General features: G+C 27.6%; 2 protein-coding genes across 2 annotated transcripts in view; one reads left to right on the plus strand and one right to left on the minus strand.

Moving 5' to 3' along the window:
- LOC132929539 (cGMP-dependent protein kinase, isozyme 2 forms cD4/T1/T3A/T3B) overlaps window positions 1–23,144 on the minus strand; it is a 159,804-nt gene that overhangs the window by 110,712 nt on the left and 25,948 nt on the right. Inside the window, exon 2 of the mRNA XM_060994941.1 lies at window positions 10,383–10,521. Coding sequence (XP_060850924.1) covers window positions 10,383–10,494 — 112 coding nt within the window. The 5' untranslated portion in view covers window positions 10,495–10,521. The remainder of the gene's footprint in view (window positions 1–10,382; window positions 10,522–23,144) is intronic.
- The window catches only part of LOC132929540 (dorsal root ganglia homeobox protein), a 42,230-nt gene continuing 35,424 nt past the window's right edge, over window positions 16,339–23,144 (plus strand). The window contains exon 1 of the mRNA XM_060994943.1: window positions 16,339–16,813. The gene's annotated coding sequence lies outside the window, so the exon portion shown is untranslated. The remainder of the gene's footprint in view (window positions 16,814–23,144) is intronic.

Below are 23,144 nucleotides of genomic sequence, written 5' to 3' on the forward strand. Positions count from 1 at the left end.
ATACAAGAAGTAAGTGTCTCACACAGGATACTCCTTATGTAATACATAATATTTTAAAAGTTTTAAAATGTGTTTAAAAATTGAAAAAATAATATTTTGAATATCTGTGCTATTGAAGAAGAATAATGCTTGATGGATCATTCTGTATATTATTTCCATTTACTATTTTATTGTTTACATTTTATTTTTGAAATTTATTTTTAATACGCGTTTACTTTATAGTTGATTTTAAACTTTGATTTTACAGGACTTCCTGTGTCTACTAAATACTAATTACGCTCGTGATTATACGTATTAATACTTATACGTATGAAATAATTGTATCGTTTTAGTATTTCAAATACACTTTTTTCATAAAAGCTTTTGATCTGAATATTTTTATAAATAACATTCTATTACTAAAATACCTACGGTTTGAACTTTTTTTTTTATAAGAGACCCCCCAGGTATGAACACGTGTGTCGTACAGTATACTTTATTGCGTGTATATCGCGTATATATCCTATCCATCTACCTAGTTGTTATAAACTCGTTCGTTTATTGGCATGTTGACACACCGATTACGCCGTGCTTGACAGGGAACGAACTATATATTATAATATCTGCAGATATCAGTGCTCGGTCGTATTCCCCGTATATCACATATATATTATATAGGTACCTTACATACACCATGCGCTTACTCCATTAAATTGGCGTTTGAACAAGCGTCTCCCCTTGTGCGCCCGTCTCATTACCCGCGTCGGTGGTTCAGCAGTATATTATAATGTGTATAGTTTTATGATGGAAATATAAGCGGTTCAAATATTTACATAACGCGACCAAACGTTGCAAACAAAACGGTTAGATTCATTTTTATTATTATTTTGTTTGTTTTTTTAAAACTTTTTTTTTCCTGAAATCCTCTCCGCGGTGCTACAATGGTGAGGGGTGGTGGGTAACTTATGTATTTACCGTTATAATACTACTGCTACTGTTACTTGTGCAGTGCTGCGGCAATATTATACATAATAATATGACGACAGATGGCTGGCGGCGACCCGTCCGAATAATTATTGTCAACAACCCGCCGGGGGTAGAGGGTCGCCAAAGCCGTAATGAATAAAGACGTGTATGTAACAATAATAATAGCGGTAATAATGTAATGTATAATCGCGAAAAGGGGTTAAAAATTCGATCAACTGTGCGTTATTGAAGTCGAGGGATGTCTGTGGTTTTGTAATGAAGTTGTTCTTATAGAAGGGAGGTGGGAGATCACATGCTACACTGGTACATAGAGTATAATATGTAATAGTATCATCGGATTTTCCTAATAAACATATATATATATATATAGATATATGACGTATATGGTAAGTTAAATCTTAAATGATGGGATCGTAACAGGAAACATTTTGGTCTAAAATTACTAAAATTACGACTAGTAAGTTCTTCTACTTATAAATTTCTTCGTGAGCTATATAAATCTATGTATAATATTATAATAATCTCCGTATTAATACTGAAATTTGGTAATAAATTCTATGTCTTAGGTTTACTATTAAACATTTAGATAGTTAATATTTAAAAATATTAAGATAAATTAAACCGACGAACCGCATATTTTATGTTTAAAAAAATTTAATTAAAATTGTTAACATTTAAAAATAATTAGGGACAGTTGTTTAAGTTATAGCGAGCTAAATTTATTTAATATTATATTTTATAAATATTTTTAATAATATTACGTATATATCGTAAAATGTACTAGGTGCTATAATTTAATGACTATATTTATCGACTCGGCGGTTTTAATATAATGCTATATATGCATCAGATACTATATACATAGCACGTGTTGTATAGTATATACTATTACTATATATAAACATTATACGCCTATCTAATCTTAAAGTATTTGAAGTGACATTGCACTTTATTTAATGGAAACAATATCTATTTACCATGCTAATGAGTTTTTAACGCTAAACATTTTTTAACCCTTTGTTCGAGATATTTCATTAAAAAAAGTTTACTTAAAAAGAAATTAATAGAAAAAATATTAAATTATAATGTACTTTGTAGAAAAAATACAGGTGTTAGGTATACTGTATAATAATGTCTTCAATAATATTATTCTTATTATTTATTATGAAAATTCGTTTTCAGTTATGAGAACATAAACTTTTTAACAAGATCATTATAAGACTTTTAATTTTCCTTTAGATTAAAAAAAATACAATTCTAATATAATGTATATATATTATTTAATTTTCATGGCTTATAAATGTTATTTTATTGAAAATAAAATATAAGGAATAGATAATGTACGTATAAATCATCAGTATAAACCGTTTTTCGATTCCTTCAAAATTCTTGGTACTTTATTATGATAAAAGTGAAAATAGGATTAGTTTCGAGGGTAGTTTTAGCGTGAGACAAAATGTACTAAAAATAATATATTACTTTACAAAAGCATGTGGATTTCGTGTGGTAAAATATCTTAAAACATCTCCTTTGTATTTCGTAACTTCCTTGTGAAAGTCCATTTTCCCACATACGATAGTATTTCAAAGTGCCACCAGAAACAATGTCATCAAGCTGCCGTGACACTTGTTTTCGGACCATAAAATCCTAAAGTGTTTTTTCTTACTTAAGGGTTAGCGCGCGTGCGTGTGTAAACTGATCCGGCCAATCGCCTTTGTGTCGGTCACCCTTGGAGGGATTTCATACATGACGCATGTACATGATTTATTTATGATTTCTTCCCGGGAAGATTATAAAATAAAAAATATATCTAAAAGGTCCACGGTGTAACTTGATACCGTATAGGATTCAAGTCAACCGTGTATGAAATGCTTTTGAATTTTAGAGTACATACGAGTTTCTGACAATGTATATTTGAAAAATATTATCTGAAATTATGTCATTTAGGTATAAATCTGAAAAGTTTGCATTTTCTGTAGTTCAATATAAAAAATAAAAATGCGCAAACGATGTTTTGCAAAAAAAAAAAATAAATTCGTACCATATCTATCTATTTATATAATATGTATTGTAAATGGCATAAAATACAAATGTTTATATTTTGATGAAAGGAATTAATTAAAATAAAAAAATTATAAACAGAAAAAGTAGATCACAATATTAATACCCGTGATGACGCATCGGGATAATTTATTGGAATATAACTATATAAAATAATAATACATATTTTATTAATACATTATTATGTGTAACTATATTTATATTGGCGAACTCGCACAATCTATTGAGGGGATGGTTGGGGGTGTAAGCGTACAGCCTACTCAAAATTATCGCATAGTCCCTTTCAAAGCATAAATTAAATAATGATAGTGTCGAACTTATTTTGGTTAATACCAATGATGTATAATATATGATGAAGTAAGAATATTTAATAATTTAAATTATACTTATTGTATATTACGGTGTATAATGTGATCATTATTTAATATTTTTATCAAAATATAATTTAATTTAATTTAATTTTTTTTTTTTTTTTGTAGTACGAAGAAATATTTTAACAGAATTTTTAAAATTATTGTCTAATATCAAAACGAGTTATGTTTTTTTGATTGAATACATTTGATTAATATTATTATTATTATTATTATTATTATTATCATCATCACAGAAAATTCCAATTGTATTTTATAAATGTATGCCCTGTGATACGGACGAGTGTATAAATTATTGATACAATTATTTTGAATTCACCCATCAACAGCTCGAATAAAACACTTTTTATGTAGAAAGAAACAATACCAAGACAATGGAAAAATAAAAATGGATGTCATTAAAATTAAATGGTTGAGTGTCCTTCTGAAGGTTTTGCACGTTCAGTCAGTCGTTTATCGACTACATATATGGTATCTACACGCTTAAAACATCCTCGAAGTAGAATTTATAACTACAATACAGTACAACTTTTGTTTTTGTTAATTGTATTCTATTGTTTGATTGACTTCTTTTGTTTTATATTAAAACTTTTTGAAGGCATGTTGTTATAATATAATTGGTTCAAACTTTAGTTTGTTGATTAACCGTCAAACATTTTTTTTCTTTAAAATTTTCGAGATTTAATCCATGTATTTAGTATTATGTACATAGTTTCAAACGACATACTTAATAAATAATGATAAATACATGTGTAGGTGGCAGGCGTAGGATGAATATAGTATTTTTAAGTAAACGTTTCAATATTTAATTTTAATATACAGGAAATAATAAAAATTATTATAAATTTAACATATTTAATACTTAAAATCAATAATTTATGTATAGATATATCGTACATAATATTATATATTATATACTTACTATGTTTAAATAATCCAACATTTAAGGTAGGAAATAATTGAAAGTTTTGTGCATAAAAATTTATATTTATAATTAATATTACATTATTGTATTATACCTAAATTTAATAATTTATTTTTAATAAAAGTGAAATAATTTCCTAACAGTATAGAAATAATTTTTAATAAATATTGTACTCAAATACAGGTATGATATTGATTAATAATTTCTAATTATATTTGTGTAGGATGTAGGAGGTCCGTCACACCAGCACCCCAAGTTGTGATTTTTTACACCAAAATTTCACAATATTATGTAATCATTATGTAACGAAATGTAACCACAAAAACTTTTTTGTAACTTACAAGGAAGTTCAGAATTTCAAACATTAATTCCGGGTGCTGGTGTGATATCACGATATGATTCGACATTTTCACAACATTTTGTAACCATTTTGTAACAAAATGTAATCAAAAATTCGAAATTCCTGACTTAACTCAAACCCCGTTAAAACCGTTTTAAGTCGGCCGGTCATCACAGTGACGTTCCGCATGTAAACAGGTATCCTTCAAAATAATTTGATTGATTCGAAATCTTCACAACATTTTGTTAAGAATCGTAACACGTAAGTATATATTAACGATGCTTATGTCACTTAGAACGATTCTTAATTGATTAAAGTGCAATCAGGTATCTGGAATATTGGATTACATTTGGTTACAAAATGGTTACAAAATGTTGTGAAAATTTCGAATCATATCGTGATATCACTCTAGCACCCGGAATTAAAGTTTGAAATTCTGAACTTCCTTGTAAGTTACAAAAAAAGTTTTTGTGGTTACATTTCGTTACATAATGATTACATAATCTTGTGAAATTTTGGTGTAAAAAATCACAACTTATAGAGTGCTGGTGTGGCGGACCTGGATGTATGCGGTACTGAAAGCAATAAGACACACTATACTACTCCTATATTATAATAGTATATAGTGATAAATGATAATTATATTTATGCGTAAGTACTCACATATGTAAACCAGAAGAGTAGAAATATAATAATTGATAATATACTGCAGTTTACTTTTAGATCGGTGTTTTTGTTTAGTTTGGATATAAATTAGATGTTATAGTTTCATCTATTTTAATTGAAAACTATTTTATAAAGCAGACAAGAATTTATTTGTTTGTTTTTGAGTTAGTCCTTTCAATAAGTAATAAATATTAAATTATTTAGCTAATTTTTTGATCATAGATTTAAATAGATAATTTACATCGATATACCAAGTATATTCAAGTATATTCAATTTAATATATGGCACACTGGGATTGGATTATTATATGCTCGTAAAAACACCAAAATGATTATGGTTTAATATGTTTTATAAATAAAATAGTTTTATTTATATTGAACATTCAAGTCTTATAAAAACATAACGGAGTATCTGTTTTTACCTCGATATATATTTCATGTATAAACAATCATTTTTCCTCAATATTTGCAGTGATCGAATATTGTGAACCCCACATACGCTTGTTCTATAAACGAAAGAGGAAGGCGAAGTTTATTACCACTTGGAATTGGTTGTATTCGCCTTGAGATATTGCTTTTTGATTCTAGAAAATGGTATATGCTATATTTGTATGTGCGTATATTGTTTATATACAAGGTATATAATCTTACTTATCGATAAACAATTCGAAGAATTCGTTCTGCAGAACGGAGGAAAATCATTTCAGAGCTCGGAGGTTTTTTTATTATACGTACAAGTGGGATATAAAGGTTTCCAGGTATGGTTAAGGGGGCAGAGACGAGCGTACGTGACTACCGACTCCTATAACGGCCGTCTAGAAATCCTTTCCAATAAATTTCTAAATAGACCTTTTCAATTTTATACGAATACATGCTCGTAAGTTGCAAAATAATCGTGTATATACTAGCATTTGATAACCATTTCATTCTTATGGGCCCCCTCGTGGCCATATTTTGTGCTATGTATTTCAAATGTATTTATATAAAATAAATGTTATATATAAATGTTATTACAATATAAAAAATTTTAAAGATCTATACATACATAAATTAATATGTTGACGTCTTATGGAGTGGACTTCTGTAAATATTATATCAGATTAGGCTGATGATGAAAAAATTATAAATATACAGTAAAACTTGCATGTAACGTAGTAACATGGGGAACAAAAAAAAATTGTAATATAGAGGAACTCGTTAAATAAAATTGCATATTTCATATTCTATATTGTATTAAAAAAAAAAATTTTTAAAAAAACTATCAAATACATACCATATTATAAATCTTATTATTTTATTACATATTTATTTTATTTATCTATTTAATTTATTATCGATAAATAATTAGTGAGTTTCGTTTATTTATTATTTTTATAAATTGTACTTTTTTCGTAAAATGTTTCGATTTCGTTTACAAAAACGGTTTATTGAATAGTTTATAGAAACATCAGATTTTTTATACAGAGATAAATGTACGCATGATTAACAATGAAGGTCATGGTTCTCAAAAATAATTCATTAAACAGAAAATTTTGTTTATTGGAAGTTCGTTATATGGCAGTTTTACTGTATTATAAATTAACTTTTTTTCAATAGCTATATTTCACAGTTATAAATTTATAATAATATTTAATGATAACATTTAAATGGAAATTCTTACATATTATAATCGGTCAAATAATACAATTTAATTTTGTATTAATACAAAATGTATTTAGTTTTTTTTCAATATTGTATTATATATATTCATATTTACTATTTCAATACTAAAATGTTTGTGTTAGAAATCGTCTTAAATTTAAAATTGAAAAAACGAATAGTTTTAATTGAATCATTTGTATTGTTTTTTTTTTCGTAAAACAAAAACTTTAAAAATATACGAAAAAAAAATTGAATTATATATTTTGCGTATTGCCAGGGGCCGCAAAGTGCTAAGAATATAGACGTTGTTGTTCAACAAAAGTTGAGCCTGAGCGGCATGCACACGCGCACATATAACGAGAAAATAAATCAGATTAAGTCAAACGCCGCGGCAACAGCCATATTATAGTGTATATATACAGTCGCTGCAGACGGGGAAACCAATTTTCCGGATTGTAAAAAGTTAGCCGGCTTGACGCGTTTGCGGTTTGTGCGGTGTGCGGTACAGATACGTTTTCTGCCACAGCCTGCTGCCCCGGGGGAGAAACGAACGGGCGCGACGATATTATAATAACATAATGACATTGTCTATCCAATATCTGTCGGATAATTGTGACAATGTTTTAATTTACACAGCTACCGCGCGGATGAAATTGAATTGGGAAATGTAAATTTTTTAGGCAACCACGACGACACTCGGCGGTTGCGCGTGTCATGGAAACCAAAATAATAGATATGTATATATATATTAGTTTATAGGGGACGGTAAAATAATGCAATTTTCCGAATCATTATATAATTTAAATATAATAATTAATTGGTGAACCTGGATTAACTACTCGCGCATTGTCGATGAATTAGGTGAATTAGGACCGGCAAACTGCGTGTAAAATTAAATTATATATAATACCTATATACATAGTTTTTCGCTGTGAGGATACAAGGTTATAAGAGCGTCCATAGGGTAATTTTCACGGAGGGACGAAATTAAACTATAGGTTCTGAAACCCATTTATAGAATATAAGTACTAGGTTAGTTTTTCTTGAAAACTAATGAGAAAGAAAGTATATCTTTAAAAAAACTGTTAATTGCTGAATGCAAGATATTATAATATTCTACTTGTTATTTACATTATACATTTTAAACCACAATAAGATTATTTTGTTTTTGTATAATATCACTTAAAAATCGTCGAATAACAAATACCATTGTATTAAAATAGAATCATTATGTATTTATGTAGTGTAAAACAAATTGAAAATAAAAATTTTTAATTTCGTTTTTGATACTAAATTTATTTATAACATTGTGAATTAATTCAATTTGTTTAATAATTTTTTTTCAATATGAAAATGTATGCATAGCCCATCAAGCCTTTTATTAATTATTTTTAACCTTAGTTGTCTTAACTCTGCACATAATATTGAATGACCTTTCTAAGGTGAAAGTTACTCGTGGCTGTATAATGTACCTATATTTGTATTCAATGTTTAATTTAAGGAAAAAATTCCTATTTTATTTTAATGATTTAATGTAGTCTTGTGTGATGTCTGTAAAGTAAGTTTTTGATTCTAATTGCCAATGATAATACAAAATTAAACTATTCATTTTTAAATTTGATAATTTAAAATTATTTTTCATATCTATTTAAATATTATTAGTAAAATTATTATAAATTGTTTTTTTTGTGATAGTTAGTCGTAATCATAAACTCATAACACTGAAGTCTGAGATAATCACAGACAAAAACAATTTACAACTTATTATACCACTACATTATTTTATAAACTTAAGTCGATTCATACTACAAAATATTGTAGTTGTAACTTGTATGATAATATATGTATTGTATATATTTAGTTAATTTTTTTATGAAGTCACGTTTAGTATAATATTAGGTTTGTTAATTGTATATATTTAGTCGACCACATATTATGTACTACGATGTAAGACTAATAGCTAATCTTTATTGTCGATGTTTTTTCTGTCTAATTAAAAAATAAAAATTAATCGCAAAAACGGAAATGGGTACCGTTTTGTTGTACATCAGGTGTTGAGTCGGTCTCACCTTTAGGGTTGTGTTAAGTTTGAATTCAATGATATGCTTATCATTGTATACGAAAAACGATTCTGAGCAGAAACGGTCTATCATGATGCCTATTCATCGTGATATGTGTTTTTATATACATAGATATTAAAGTAATTTATTTTTCTCTTAATATTATGGTAGGTTGATTTATTTTTTCCGAAAATACCTATTATATTATATTATTAGTAACTCAAATGTCGACTTCTCTAACTTGGTCAGTTTTGTAAATAGAAAAAAACTTTTTATACAAAAAACGTTTAAAAAAAATAAGTGTAGAAAAATATAGTGTTTCCATTTAAAAAAATGTAAGTTGTATTGAACATGCGCGCACTAGTGTGTTAAAAATTTGAAAATCATAAATAAATGTGTATTTAAGTACCCCCTAGGCCTTCCAAAATATTCATTTCAATACAAAGTCATCCAGCTGAGATATTCAGTGGTACCTAAAATCGTGATCATACTGTATTTACATTTATCTTGTTTATAAACCATCATGCGTGAATAAAAATATTATTAGTTTATAAGTTATAATACCATTATCATGACACCAAAATATATGCATTTAAGTTATCGTATCATAGCAACAGTGCTGCATATTACACTATAATATGTAACAACTTACATCTGCAGCATGCAGTTCGTTATGTTGAATATGTGCGAATGTGCGATAATAAGAACGTCGAGGGACGACAAAGGCGACGATGAAAATAAATTGCGTAATTTTTTACATCCTCCGACGAACGTCGGATACGCAAGCGTATAATATGCACTATATAATGGTTTGGGTAGTCAAACAATGAATTTATATTACAGTTTAACTTGTTAATTGCGAAAATTGTCTTTAAATGATTACATTGACAGGCGCCGCGTGTTATTATTGCTATAGTCTAATGCTTACAATTTATTATTCTATACTGCCATACGTATTTGTTATTTGTCTAAATAATTGTTTTCTGTTTAATATATATACAATATACATACACATCTGACATACTGTAACAGTAAACATAGTTTCATAAAATGTTCATTGTTCATACATTAATTCATACACAGCTTAGGTGTAATGTATTTTAAAAATGTTGACAGGTAGGTGTATGATTTTCATTGTATAATGTGCACGAAATCAACAATTATTATTATGGTTATTATATTATGGTCCCCCGTTCATTAACTGTTGTCTGTTTGCAATTTTTCTAAGTTAACATTGTACTCAATAATATTATGTCAGTTCAATATTCTTTTAATAATTTCATACGAATTCGTAAAAATGAATGTAAATCATACTACTTACTAAATAATACAATTATTAGTTAGTTACTTACTTATTTGTTCATCTGAATCAATTCGGCAAAGCCAGATTCCTTTGCCCGGTTGTCGAGTAGTACAAAGGTCATCAGATGAAAATCCGAGGAGCCTTGACCCCCACTCAAACATTGTGATGAATTATTTAATTCCTGTGACCTAAAATTAATTATACAATTAGAAACATAATAGAAAACTTCTTAAGGTTAGGGATGGTTATAATTTAGGTACACTTATGAGGTGCTAATAATAAAGAAAACCGAACTCAGTCCAAAAATATATTATATGCTAATACACTATAATATAACTATTATATAATTCTGACTTAAAAACTACATAATATTTTGATTTTCAATGAATACCTTGCCTAACATATTATTTCATTATACGGATATTAAAACCGGAACTATGCAGCATTTTAATTTCATATTTAATATGTGTTTAAAATATAGTATTTTTATTCTCTATCTCTCAGAAATCATTTTTAATTTTTTGTTTTGGTCAATAATTTATAAATGTTTTTTTTTCAATTTTTATTACATTTCTATAACTGCGATTAATTAGTTGTTAAACTTATCTATATAATTACAAGATTTAACTTTATGTACCTATTTATATAAAAAAAAATACAAGTCTTAGTAACATATAATTGTAATTAAATATCTTGTAAAATATTAAATTGATACTAATTTACTTTTTTTAAACATAACTCTCCATTTATTCAACTATTAAGAATTAATAAATATAATGTATTTATCTACGTTTAATGTTAATTGTTATATTATTTTAATGATTATGAAATTAAAGCTTACTTACTATGTTGTTGATGTTATATATTAGATCAAAAAAAATTGTGTGATTAGTAATTGTTAATTTATTTTTAAGATATATCGTTAATAAATAAAATAGATAAATTAATAATATATTATATTTGCTATACAAATATTAATACAAATATTATTATAATAAATTTACTTCGCACTCTTACCTACACATTAATACTAACTCGTTGATCGAGAATTTAAGAATAGTATATTCTCTACAATTATTATTGTACCTGTAATTTTATTCATGGTTATAAATTATTATTAATGAGAATATAAGGTAGACAGTTATTCATACCAAATGTATCTCTTTTTATGTTAAACATTAAAATAAACTTGTTATTAAATTACGATACATGCTAAGCCCAAGGTAATTTATTTATAGTCTATAAGTATATTATGTATATCTATATATTCTTACGATTATAAAACAAGTGAATGGTGACGTTAAAATCAATGTATAATTATGTAATTAAATTGATAAAGTTATAAACAACATTTTCAATAGTAATTAAATTAGCATTATAATTCATATAAAAAATATTCGAATCTTTATAATCCATTTCATTTTTAAATGTGTTTAGATTTATTATTTTAAATTTAATTTAATCTTCTTGTTGGTAATTAATTTTTTTAGGAAAATGTATTTTATATTGTCAGCGAAGTACTGATAAAATATTTAATTACGAATTTTAGTGTCATATTACTATATGTTCATATCATATTTTTATTTATATATATATACTTTCATATTTTATTTTACATTTAAATTGAAAATCGATTGATATTGTTAAGTATGAAACTTTTGTGTTTTGTATCAAATATTATATTTAATAATTTAATAATGATACTATACTAATATTACAAGGCGTTTAAAAGTTTATAACAAAAAAAAGCTGCTGCGTATTAAAGTATTTTTTGCCTAAAATACCGAGTTAATTTATTTGTTGAAATATTATATTTCTTGCTATATATATATATATATATATATATATATATATAATATTATCATATTAAGTCAACATAATTTACGCGTAAAGGATTTTGATATAAACCTACACATGTTTACAATTAATTAATAATTAATTATACAGTCGGCTTCAAACTGAGTAAACACATCAATTTTCGCATATAGCATCAAACAGGACTAAATAAGTTTGGCAGCTTATAGCCTATGCCTAAACTACAATATTATTGATTCGTCAGTTCCATGTCTGATTAAAATATTTTTTGGAAATATTACTCGCCGTCTGTGGTATATAATCAGTATATATACTATACAGGTACAACTGTACAACTTATGTAAGCGTACAAGCTTTCACACAAATATTCAAACATGGAAACTCATACACCGTAGACTGAGATGTTCTTATTATTATATACTCCAAGAACGACACAACCATTATACAATTTATCTTTTGCTTTTGTGAAATACTAGTTTTATGTGTGCGAGTGCTGTTGCGTTTTTGTGGGAAAATTGAGATTTTTGTAGATAATAGTTTTAAGTGCTGAATTTGAGAGTATTATTATTATATCAATTATTTTGTTTCACTTATCTGGTACAGGCATACAACAGATAATATATATATAAATGATAAATGTTATATGAGTACAAAGTTAACACATATAAGTATTCAATGTATGTATATTGCACAACCAACATCATATATTATACTATCTTCCGTTTTAGCGATGACATTATGAAAACATTAGACACGCCGCGGGTTTATTGTTGCAGGAGGCAGTATAGCATGATAGGAGAGGACGAAAATGAGAAGTCATTGTAAATATTAAAATATAATAAAATATTTATTATACGGATATACTATATTGATAATATTGTTATTATTATCATTGATTAAAACATCGATGTACGTTGTACCTACGTATTGATACACTAAATGGTGATAATTAAAAAAAAAAATTAAGCCGCGAATCCGATAACGCCCCATTAGTATTTTTCTTAACGTTATTATAAATAAAATACAATCCTCAACCGTATTCGAAATACACACATAATACACGATATTATGTATAAACTAATATATTAAACATTATACACACATGATATAGCTAATAACTCAGTTATGGCGAGGTTTTTTTTAACGTAATCTACAACTCCGAAACCATCACGGGCTGTAAAAAGTTTACGTTTACCTTTGTATATTTTATATTATGATATTAAATAGGTGCATGCCGGGTTGAATATAAAAAAAATATAGGTATACATATTTTATTACATATACTGTTGACAATTATAATTATTACTGGAGTGCAAAACAATAACAGACTTTTTATTCAGATTTGAGACTGTGAGGCCAAGGTGACGGAAAAGTAGTAAGCTACGAAATCGTTGATATTTATAATATATTTAATAGTGAGTTGATGATGCATATCATCCAAGCGTGTGTATGTTAAGTCATTTTGCATTATACAAATATTTTATATTATATAGTATAAACTAAATACCTATTTATAACTAATTATTTAATATTATTAAATTATTGCTTATAATAAATCATAAATGTATAAATATTATATAAACTATATTTTAGTAATTAAATTACAATTTATTATTACAACTATACAGATATGTTTGGACTCGTTCGAATTACAAAAATGTTTAGAGATAATTATTATGAGTAAGTACGTGTTTAAAAAATAATAGGTTATAGGTATATAATATTACCCATCATGCTGTAGCGATAATATTTTAAGAATAAATGTTGATCATAATATTATAATCGTAATAGTATTGTTAGTTTATACTTCTACAGATACTCTGATTGGGGCTTTCGTTCCCTTTTCACCATATGCACATGTAAACCATAAGCATTCCTTGATTATTCAATAATATCAAGTACAATTCTAGAGTAGAATACAAATTTATTTGTATAATTTATGAAACAATAATATATTGACATGAGGTATGTACCTAATGGACCGAAATTCGGAAGTAGGAAGTGATGAGCTGATGATATAATGGGCGTGTAAGTAAAAAACGCTTGAAAATGTCAGCCTATTTTATAAATATTACGAATAATATGTAGACAGTGTGTCAAAATATGTTTGTCTAAATAATATACATATACTATACGATATTATTATTCACGCACGTCTCTCGTATAGAAATAGACGCGCTACAGTTCTTTAATACGCTTCAGCGGCGACCGATCTTTGGAACTTATTTCACTTAAGGTGTGTAGTATAATACCTACTAATATATAAGTTTGTAATAATCAAGTAAAACCTTGTAGGTAAATTAGTCGCATTTTATACGTCATCCGACGAATTTTAGTATACCATGTTAATATAATGATAAATGATTTACCTATATTAAGCGGTACATAATATACCATGTCTTATGGAAAAATTATCGTCGTCATTTTCTCCGCGGCCGTTTCACGATCATATCACTTTTGCATTCAAGTTAATTAGCTTAATTGAATTTTGTATGACGGGAATAGCTTAAAAATTGACAATTATTGTGCCGTAATATGGTATATAGCCATAGATTCCTATAATAGTTAATATGTATGGAAATATTTATTATTTTAGATCTAATATAGAGAAAAAATATTATAAATAACTTAAATGTAAATAATACACTAGACATATAATGTCCCGGGGGGTATGCAGCTGAGGCAGTATGGTATTCGCGTGGCCCTACGACTTAAATGGGCGGATATAATAATAATAAGCCTATTTTGTTTAATATAATTATGAACGATGTCGAACTCAATCAAGGGGGTGGCCGCGGGTATAATACAGTTGGTATATCATCGACAACAATGGTCAAAGAACTATTAAAAATACGCCGTTATTGCCCAAAACGAATTTATTAATTAATTTAAATAAATACATATTATCTATGTCTTTATAATATTTTTAATGACAGTATTACCAAAAATTGCTTATTATTATTCAATTTAAACTTTGTAAATTTATATAGGTACTTAACAAATAACGATTAGTAAAAAAAAATATATAAAAAATAATGAATTATTTTAAAAATGCAGTAGAGATTATTAACTGCTTATGTTAATCATATAATAGCTACACATGTTGTATAGACGTATAGTTAATGTTATAGAATTCAAATTTTGATAAAATCAATGAAAAATTAACAATATTGTTGTAATTGATCACACCGGTAATTCCATTGATGACCGATAACATTTGACGAATACATGTGATAACAATATTACACTGTAGTTATATACTTGGATCAAATATAACATATTTGATTTATTTTCGATAATGCAATTATTCAAAATTTGATTTTTGGTATTTATTTATAATATAATGTATACTTAATATTCATATTTTTAAATTATTAAGTTTTTAAGTACTACTTAAGAATTGTAAAGGAGATACAAACATAAAAAAATTTCTAATTTGCAAATAAATACTACTTTTCTACTGTAAATTATTTAGCGGATTTTTTTCTTAGAAATGTTGACGTAGTCCTATCAAAATTAAAATTTGAACTAGTATTTTTTAAGTTATTTAACTCTATTTACTAAGTGGATAATATTTTCATGATAACGAATATAGATAGATATGAGTGTTTGAAATTGTAATAGGTAATTCATATTAATTTATCAATATTTATAATTTTTTTAAATGGTCAAGTATAATCTATAATTTACTGGACCAATACTACGTCTATTTTATATTTTTGTAAAATACATTTTTATGATATTATCCTTAATATAATCATTTGAATAACTTGTAAATTACTAGTTCAAATCTTGAAATATGTACCTACAATCAATATATTATTATATTCGATATAAATGCCGACATGCCGTACGCGACCGGTGTCGTTATTCGGACGATACCGATTGTATACATTATAATATATACATAAAACGAGACGTCCGCAACAATATTATACGCATATTTCTATATATTATTTAATAATAGTATGAATAATTCGATAATGATCGTAAGAGAGCGAGAGGTGGCTGCTGCAGTGAGGCATCGGCGGCGGCGGGCGGCGTGTGGCGGGCGGCGGCGGTGACGTGGGCGGGTGCTGCGGTGCCTGCCCGCGGTATCTCGCCGAAGGGACCGCCGCGCACCACGCCCACCGGGACGCGCGCGCGGCCTTTCGACGTCCGCCGAAGCGGCGGGACCGAGCGGTGTGCCACACACGCTTCCTTATCAGTCCTGACGACAACGGGATCCCGAATCGCCGACGTCGCTCGTCGTACCCACATACGCCGCACTATACACACCGAACGGTCTCCGCTCGTCAGCGTCATAGTCGCCCGCCGCAACGGCGTACACTCACCACGTCCGAGACGACGACCCCCGACCCGATATAATATTGTTTTTTTTTTTTACCGTTCGCCGTAGTATTAGATCTTGCGAGTCCCGTCGATCCCGTCGCCGCCGCTGTCTCTACTCTGTCCGGTACACGGGAGCCGGCGAATCCTTCGCGACACGCTCGGTCTGCGTCGTCCCGAAGAAAGACTTTTCCTCGAAACGGTCGCTATTGTAAGTCTGTTATCGTCGCGTTACCGGCAACGGCGTTCCTCCGCATCGTACCTACCGGCGCCCACACACCACTACGGCGCGGCGGGAAAACGATCCATCAAAAATTAAACCGTTTTTGAGCAAGGGTAAGTCGTTTGTTTACGTATAATATAATAATATTGTATACGCGCTTTGCTGCGTTATTTCCCATCCGGTGCAGTGCTTTCAAATCCCGTTCGACTGATTTTCTTACACTGATTTGAATTTGAATATATTATAAGCACTATACCTATCATTCATTATGTCTACGCGCGAAAAATTCATCTGTCGTTTCACATTTCCGCGATCCGCAAGTAATGCGCATTTAATTTTTTATACATTACACGATATGGTCATGTGAATTTTTGTTGTTAACGATTCGAAATATGAATTATAATCTATAATACGCGGCAGATATATATATTGTGAATATGAATCTATTTTTTTAATAGTATCAATTCATATATCGGCGGTCGCAGACGTCAGACAATACAATATAGGTTTAATTATTTAAGTGTGTTACGAATTAAATGCGTAGTTTTAAAATTTGCCTCTATATATAATTAAAAGAAAATAGAAAAAATATGTTTATGATGTAAATCAAATATAAACATGCAATAGTTTATATTAAATTATGTTAAATGACGAATTTAATACTTTAATTAGAAAATAATAACATAATGGATCAATTGTATTTCATTACTTCAAGTAGTTTTGCTTATTAAAATACAATTAAATTCGCATTTAGTCTAATGAAACGATTAAATAATAAAAAATAATTAATCATCATTCGCATCATATATTATTATGTATGCATTAATGTATTATTACTATTTATAACAGTATTTATATAGGTATTAAATTTAAGAGAACATTTATTGTAATAATCAAGTCAATTTATTTATACGATATACATTGTCTTAAAAGATTCGTGTTATAACTATAGACGTCATCTATATAATAGTCTTGACGATTAATGTTTAAATGTCATTACATATATAAATTGACATTTGTTTAATTAACACATTACATTCAATTAAGCAGTAATAAACGTAAAGATGCATTAAACGCGTTTTAAATTATTAAGATTCTCTGATACCAAAAATGACTTTTTATTCTAGATCCGTAAAATGTTCATATTATATGATAATTTAATTTAATAGATGTAGCTTTTAATAGGAATTACTGGTATTAGGTGATTTATTAAATTGGTATTTAAAACTTTATTATCTTGTTAAAACCAATGAATATCCTAAAGTAATTTCATAACGTTTTACTAAAATTTGGTTTAAACTTATTTCGTTACATTTTAATATAATTTGCAACTCGATCTCGGTCACGTGCAATGAAAAAGTCGTTTTACAAATATTTAATATCATAGTAAACTTTTACAAAAATTAGTAAAAATTTCTAAATATTCGTTTGTTTTGTAAATTAAATTTTATAACTTACATATTATATTTTATTTGTGTAATAAATTAATATTAATATTTAATTTTATACATTTAAAATATTGAAAAATGAAATAAGTTTTAATTATTTTTGTAGATACAATATAATATATTATTTTTTTAATATCTGTAGCAATAGTAATTTAATTACAACATGAATACGATAAAAGTCAAAATATATTTTTAATCAATTAACATTAATTTTTTTTTTATAATTTATCTATTCCATATGGTTAAAACTTAATGAAACATGGAATTTTTCAAATAGTTAACCATCTATCTAGCTATCTTATACGAGTATATTATGTTGTCTTATTATAATAATTATCAAAAATGAATTACTATTAACCATAATGATAATCTGAAATCCTTATTTAGTTTATAGATACAAGCTCAATACAAAATAAATATATAGTTAATTTCATTTATAATATGTATATATAATTTACGAGGTATTAAAAAACATTTTTGACTTTTATAAGAAACGTTATAGTATGTATTGAAATTATCATGCAACGATCTGAACGATCTAATGTAGACATAATTTTCTTGCAATGAGTGATTCGTTTCATACTAAAGATTTACATAAGAAAGTATTATTTTTAAATAGTATATTTATGTATAAAAATTTATAGCATTAACATTTACGAAACACGAATATATTATCAACAATTCGATGGTATAGTCATTTGATTTGATACCGCATAACCTTATTATAATTTATAATAGAAATGTGGTATGTACATTATACCGTCAAAACAAGCTGGATCTTGTATTAAAATGTAGGTGTTTTGTTTCAATGGTTGCAAAAAAAAAGAGAAAAAAACGTGATCGGAGTACGAATTAAATCTGTGGAAGCTGTTCAAATCATCGTGCAAAACAAAACGTTATAATACCATCATTACGGAAGTCACTCATACTGTACGGTCTGTACGTATAGGTATATATGTAGGTATATATGCAAGATAAATAAAAGAAGACATTTCGATCAAATCGTCAACACTATATAATAATACGTTATAATGCTTTGTTTATAAATAAATAAATATATATATATATATATTATATCGAATAACGAGATGACGCGTCTATAGGTTTGCATCCGGTGCAAAAGTCACAATCAAGTACAAATCGGCACCATCGTTTGAAAATCGAACGTTATTGTATATATACTACTAGTACTTATATATATATAGACTTACAGGAAACGGTCATCAGGTGGACGGGTGACGACAATAATAATTCACCTATAGAATCCGATCAGACTTTTTATATTACGTACAAAATACGCACGCAGCGCGAGGCGTACCTGTACAGCATTAACGAGCGATGGGGCTCCGAGACTTGTGCACGACGGTCACGTACTCTGTAGCTTCTCGGTATAACAGGCGAACAGGCGTTGCGACAAACATCGTGTCGGATACTCGATGTATCTATATATTATATTAGATACCTACACACCAAAACCGTTATTACACTATAAATACTTATATTACACGCGCGTGATATTATTATATAGTTCACGTCCTATGTATTGTATATTGCTTGTATACAAATCTAAGGAATAAAAGTTCCACTAAAAAGTGAATAATTTATAAAATATAGTATAATGGGTATATCATGATAATAGTAAATAGTAATAACATTATTATTATAATTATAGAATACAGCGAAAAGCTTATAAAACGGGAAACATTCATATTTATATAAAAATTAAAAAGCTATATAGTATAGCTATTATAGTATAGCTAGTATATATATTATATAGAATAGTCAAAAATTTATAAAATTAAAACAATTTCATCTCATTTTTTTTTATAAATATTATGATTTACGGATGTTAAACAATAATCTAACATAACTACACTGATTTTGTTTTTAAACATACCTTTTTTTTTCTACTTTTCGAGTTTACGCTAGCTTTTGTTCTGCTACCCGAATCTTCTACAGCATATAAAGCCAATTTTATATGGAAATTGTATAGTGTCTACTGTCTACTAAACATAGAATCAAACAAGATGTGGATTATAATAATGTTTTAGACACCTATGAGGCTATGACAGATGTACATCATGCTCGGGTATTTTACATTATACACAGATTTAAACATTTCTATCAAATACTACTACTACTAATAATAATAATAATAAAAAAAATTAACAAGTAAATAAAATTACAATCTTTAACAATAGAATAAATATTTCGGGTTTTTTCGGGATTTCTTTTCCACAAAATATTGTATATAGGTTATCCCTGGAAATATGACATAATTCTAGTGTAAAATTACTAAAATATTGTCTAATCATCTAGACTTTTCATACCCCTGTCTGTAGCAAACTATATATTTCACATGTATATTATACACCATAATACAGAATGGTCGGCCCGGTGAAAGAGGGTGTTTAATATAATGTGTCTTTTTTGATAACAATTATCCACATCTTTCCACAACCCCTAAATTGCAAATGATTTATTGAGCAAGCGAAAAGCAAGCGAGCTGTGACCTTTGTGATTTTTGTAAACATCATACTCGACATCGACCACCATAATATAATATTCCAATAATATTGATTATTATCATTCGTATTCGATAATATTATTGGATACAGCATGATACATTTGTAGTACCTATCTATTTAAATTTTATTTATTTTTATTGGTGTTTTTTTCGTTGTAAAAATAGGACCAACCAATGTTAGTCTTTGTTATCAACTATAATTTATAAATATTATTAATGAGTCTTCTTTTACATTGTATTTTATCAATTGAAAATTGAAAATTTATTAAAAATTATGTGTACATCATCCGATGTAGAGCCGAAAAAACGAGTGTGATTTTATAAGAACACTGTCCAAAAAACTATTATATTTATTTTATAGTTGACCCAAACAAATGATAGTGAAAATATTACTTGAAAATATTTTTCATATCGTAACAGAAGATAAATTAAAAAAATCACATTGTTTTATAAAAAAAAAATAATAAATCAAATAGTGTTTTCATTACTTTGTCATATTAAAATATATAAAAAAAGAAACGAGATTTATAATGATAATGACAGTAACGTAATATTAATGTCATATTCTAAGTAAGGATGAGTTGGCACTTAATGGAACTGACCCACGACATTATTAATTGATAAATTACATTCCTTCAAGATACTCTCATATGTTTAGATTAAAATGTATATTATTATTTATTATACCTATAGAATATTTTATACCAGTGCCACATGTCTTTTCTGTTAGTATTTTAAAACTATCTGCCTAAATAATTGAGTTACAAACACCGTGTAGATTACTATATATTTAGATCATTATATAATTTACGTAATTGTTTAATAGTGGACAGTGGTTATAACTTATAAACACGGTTTCTAATGAACCCCACATCAAATGACAAATAGGTATTATGTTCACCAATTAAACAATTCATTTATTAATTGGATAAGTTTACATTAAAAATTTAAACATGTGAATTTTATGAACCGAGTAAATGTTTACGGTCAATGGGTTTTAGTTTTCTCAGTAACTTTGTTGTGTGAGTTCATTAGTTATAAATTATAACTTATAAGTAGGTATTTAATGTTTAGATGAAAGGAGAATAGTGGCACAAGGGTATGTTGAAAAATGTTAGCCAACTATTCCGCTCATCTAAACTTTAAATACCTATTTATAAATAATTAGCTATGTATATTGTATATATAATATATTCTGTTTAAAAATAGAAAATAAAAAATGTGTTATCATTAAAAAAATTAAAAACTTTAAAGATGATAGCGATAAAAATAGTAAAAAAAAGTTGTTTTGAAATGAAATCAAATTATGTAAAATAATATTTTCACAGTCAAAACTTTTTGAAATGTGTGTAGACACTTAAATGGACCACCTTGTATATAGGTATAACTGTATAATAAAATGTGAAAAGCGTGTGGATTTAGTAAGTGAGTACGGTTTTGATGCGTTGTATGCGTGTAGGAAGCACCAGTTGATTGTGCAATTGCACGTCCTAACATCTGCGAAATAGATGTCTTTTAATTAATTTAACGAAGTCGGTGTAGGCTATGTGTGCACTAATTTAAATGGGCAATAACAACGGGAGAACGGTATGTATAGTGTGTACCCTTTTAATTTCAATTAGGCCCTGGTCGGCTTAAGTATTATAACTTACGGGTGAGTGGTGGTCACGGGGAGGGTATAAGCGGAGTTTAGAGGGGAAGGCGTATTGTATTCGTATAATAATTGTAATATACGGGTGATGGGTTTCTATTAGGTCCCATATATTACAAATAATAATTAACACTAGCCCTGTACGTTGGTTAATTAGTGCATAAGGGAAACGATAACAGACGTATAAATTGGCTAAATTAATTTAAATGGATCCGTCCTAATTAAGCGGAAAACAAATCGACACGAACGTTCAAGTTTTATTGGAATTTGATTTAATATAGCGACGAAGGACGACGGCAAGTAGGACGGCCGCTTATGTTGCCACTGTTGTGTTGACAACAATATGAATGTTCGCAAAAATCATATTGGCAAACACGTAAAAAGCGGTTCACCTAAATATAATATGTTTATTTTTATTAGTCGACCGAAACCGGTTGTGTATGGGCAGCAAAATAGTGTTTTGCAGCAGTCGTTAAAAAAAAAAAACAGAAAACAATTTCAATAATTATTTGTGACAAATTAAATTAATAATTTATGTAATTTACATATAATATGATCTCCGAGAACAAAATATAAAAATTAACCTACTTAATTAGCACAATGTCAACTTTAAGTTGCAGTAAATTTTTAAATGCGAGAACAAAACGAATTATTACTATAGTATAACGTGCGCTAGTACTATATGTATATATGTAGTAGATTGTAGATGTGGTTAACCGATATTCAATTTATTTCAATCAGCATTGTATGTTACGGTATGAGTATAAAAAACAAATATCATATTAGTACTTATTAACATAGCTATGTACAATGCGCCT

This window comes from Rhopalosiphum padi, chromosome 4, assembly GCF_020882245.1.
Source record: "Rhopalosiphum padi isolate XX-2018 chromosome 4, ASM2088224v1, whole genome shotgun sequence".
Classification (NCBI taxonomy): domain Eukaryota; kingdom Metazoa; phylum Arthropoda; class Insecta; order Hemiptera; family Aphididae; genus Rhopalosiphum; species Rhopalosiphum padi.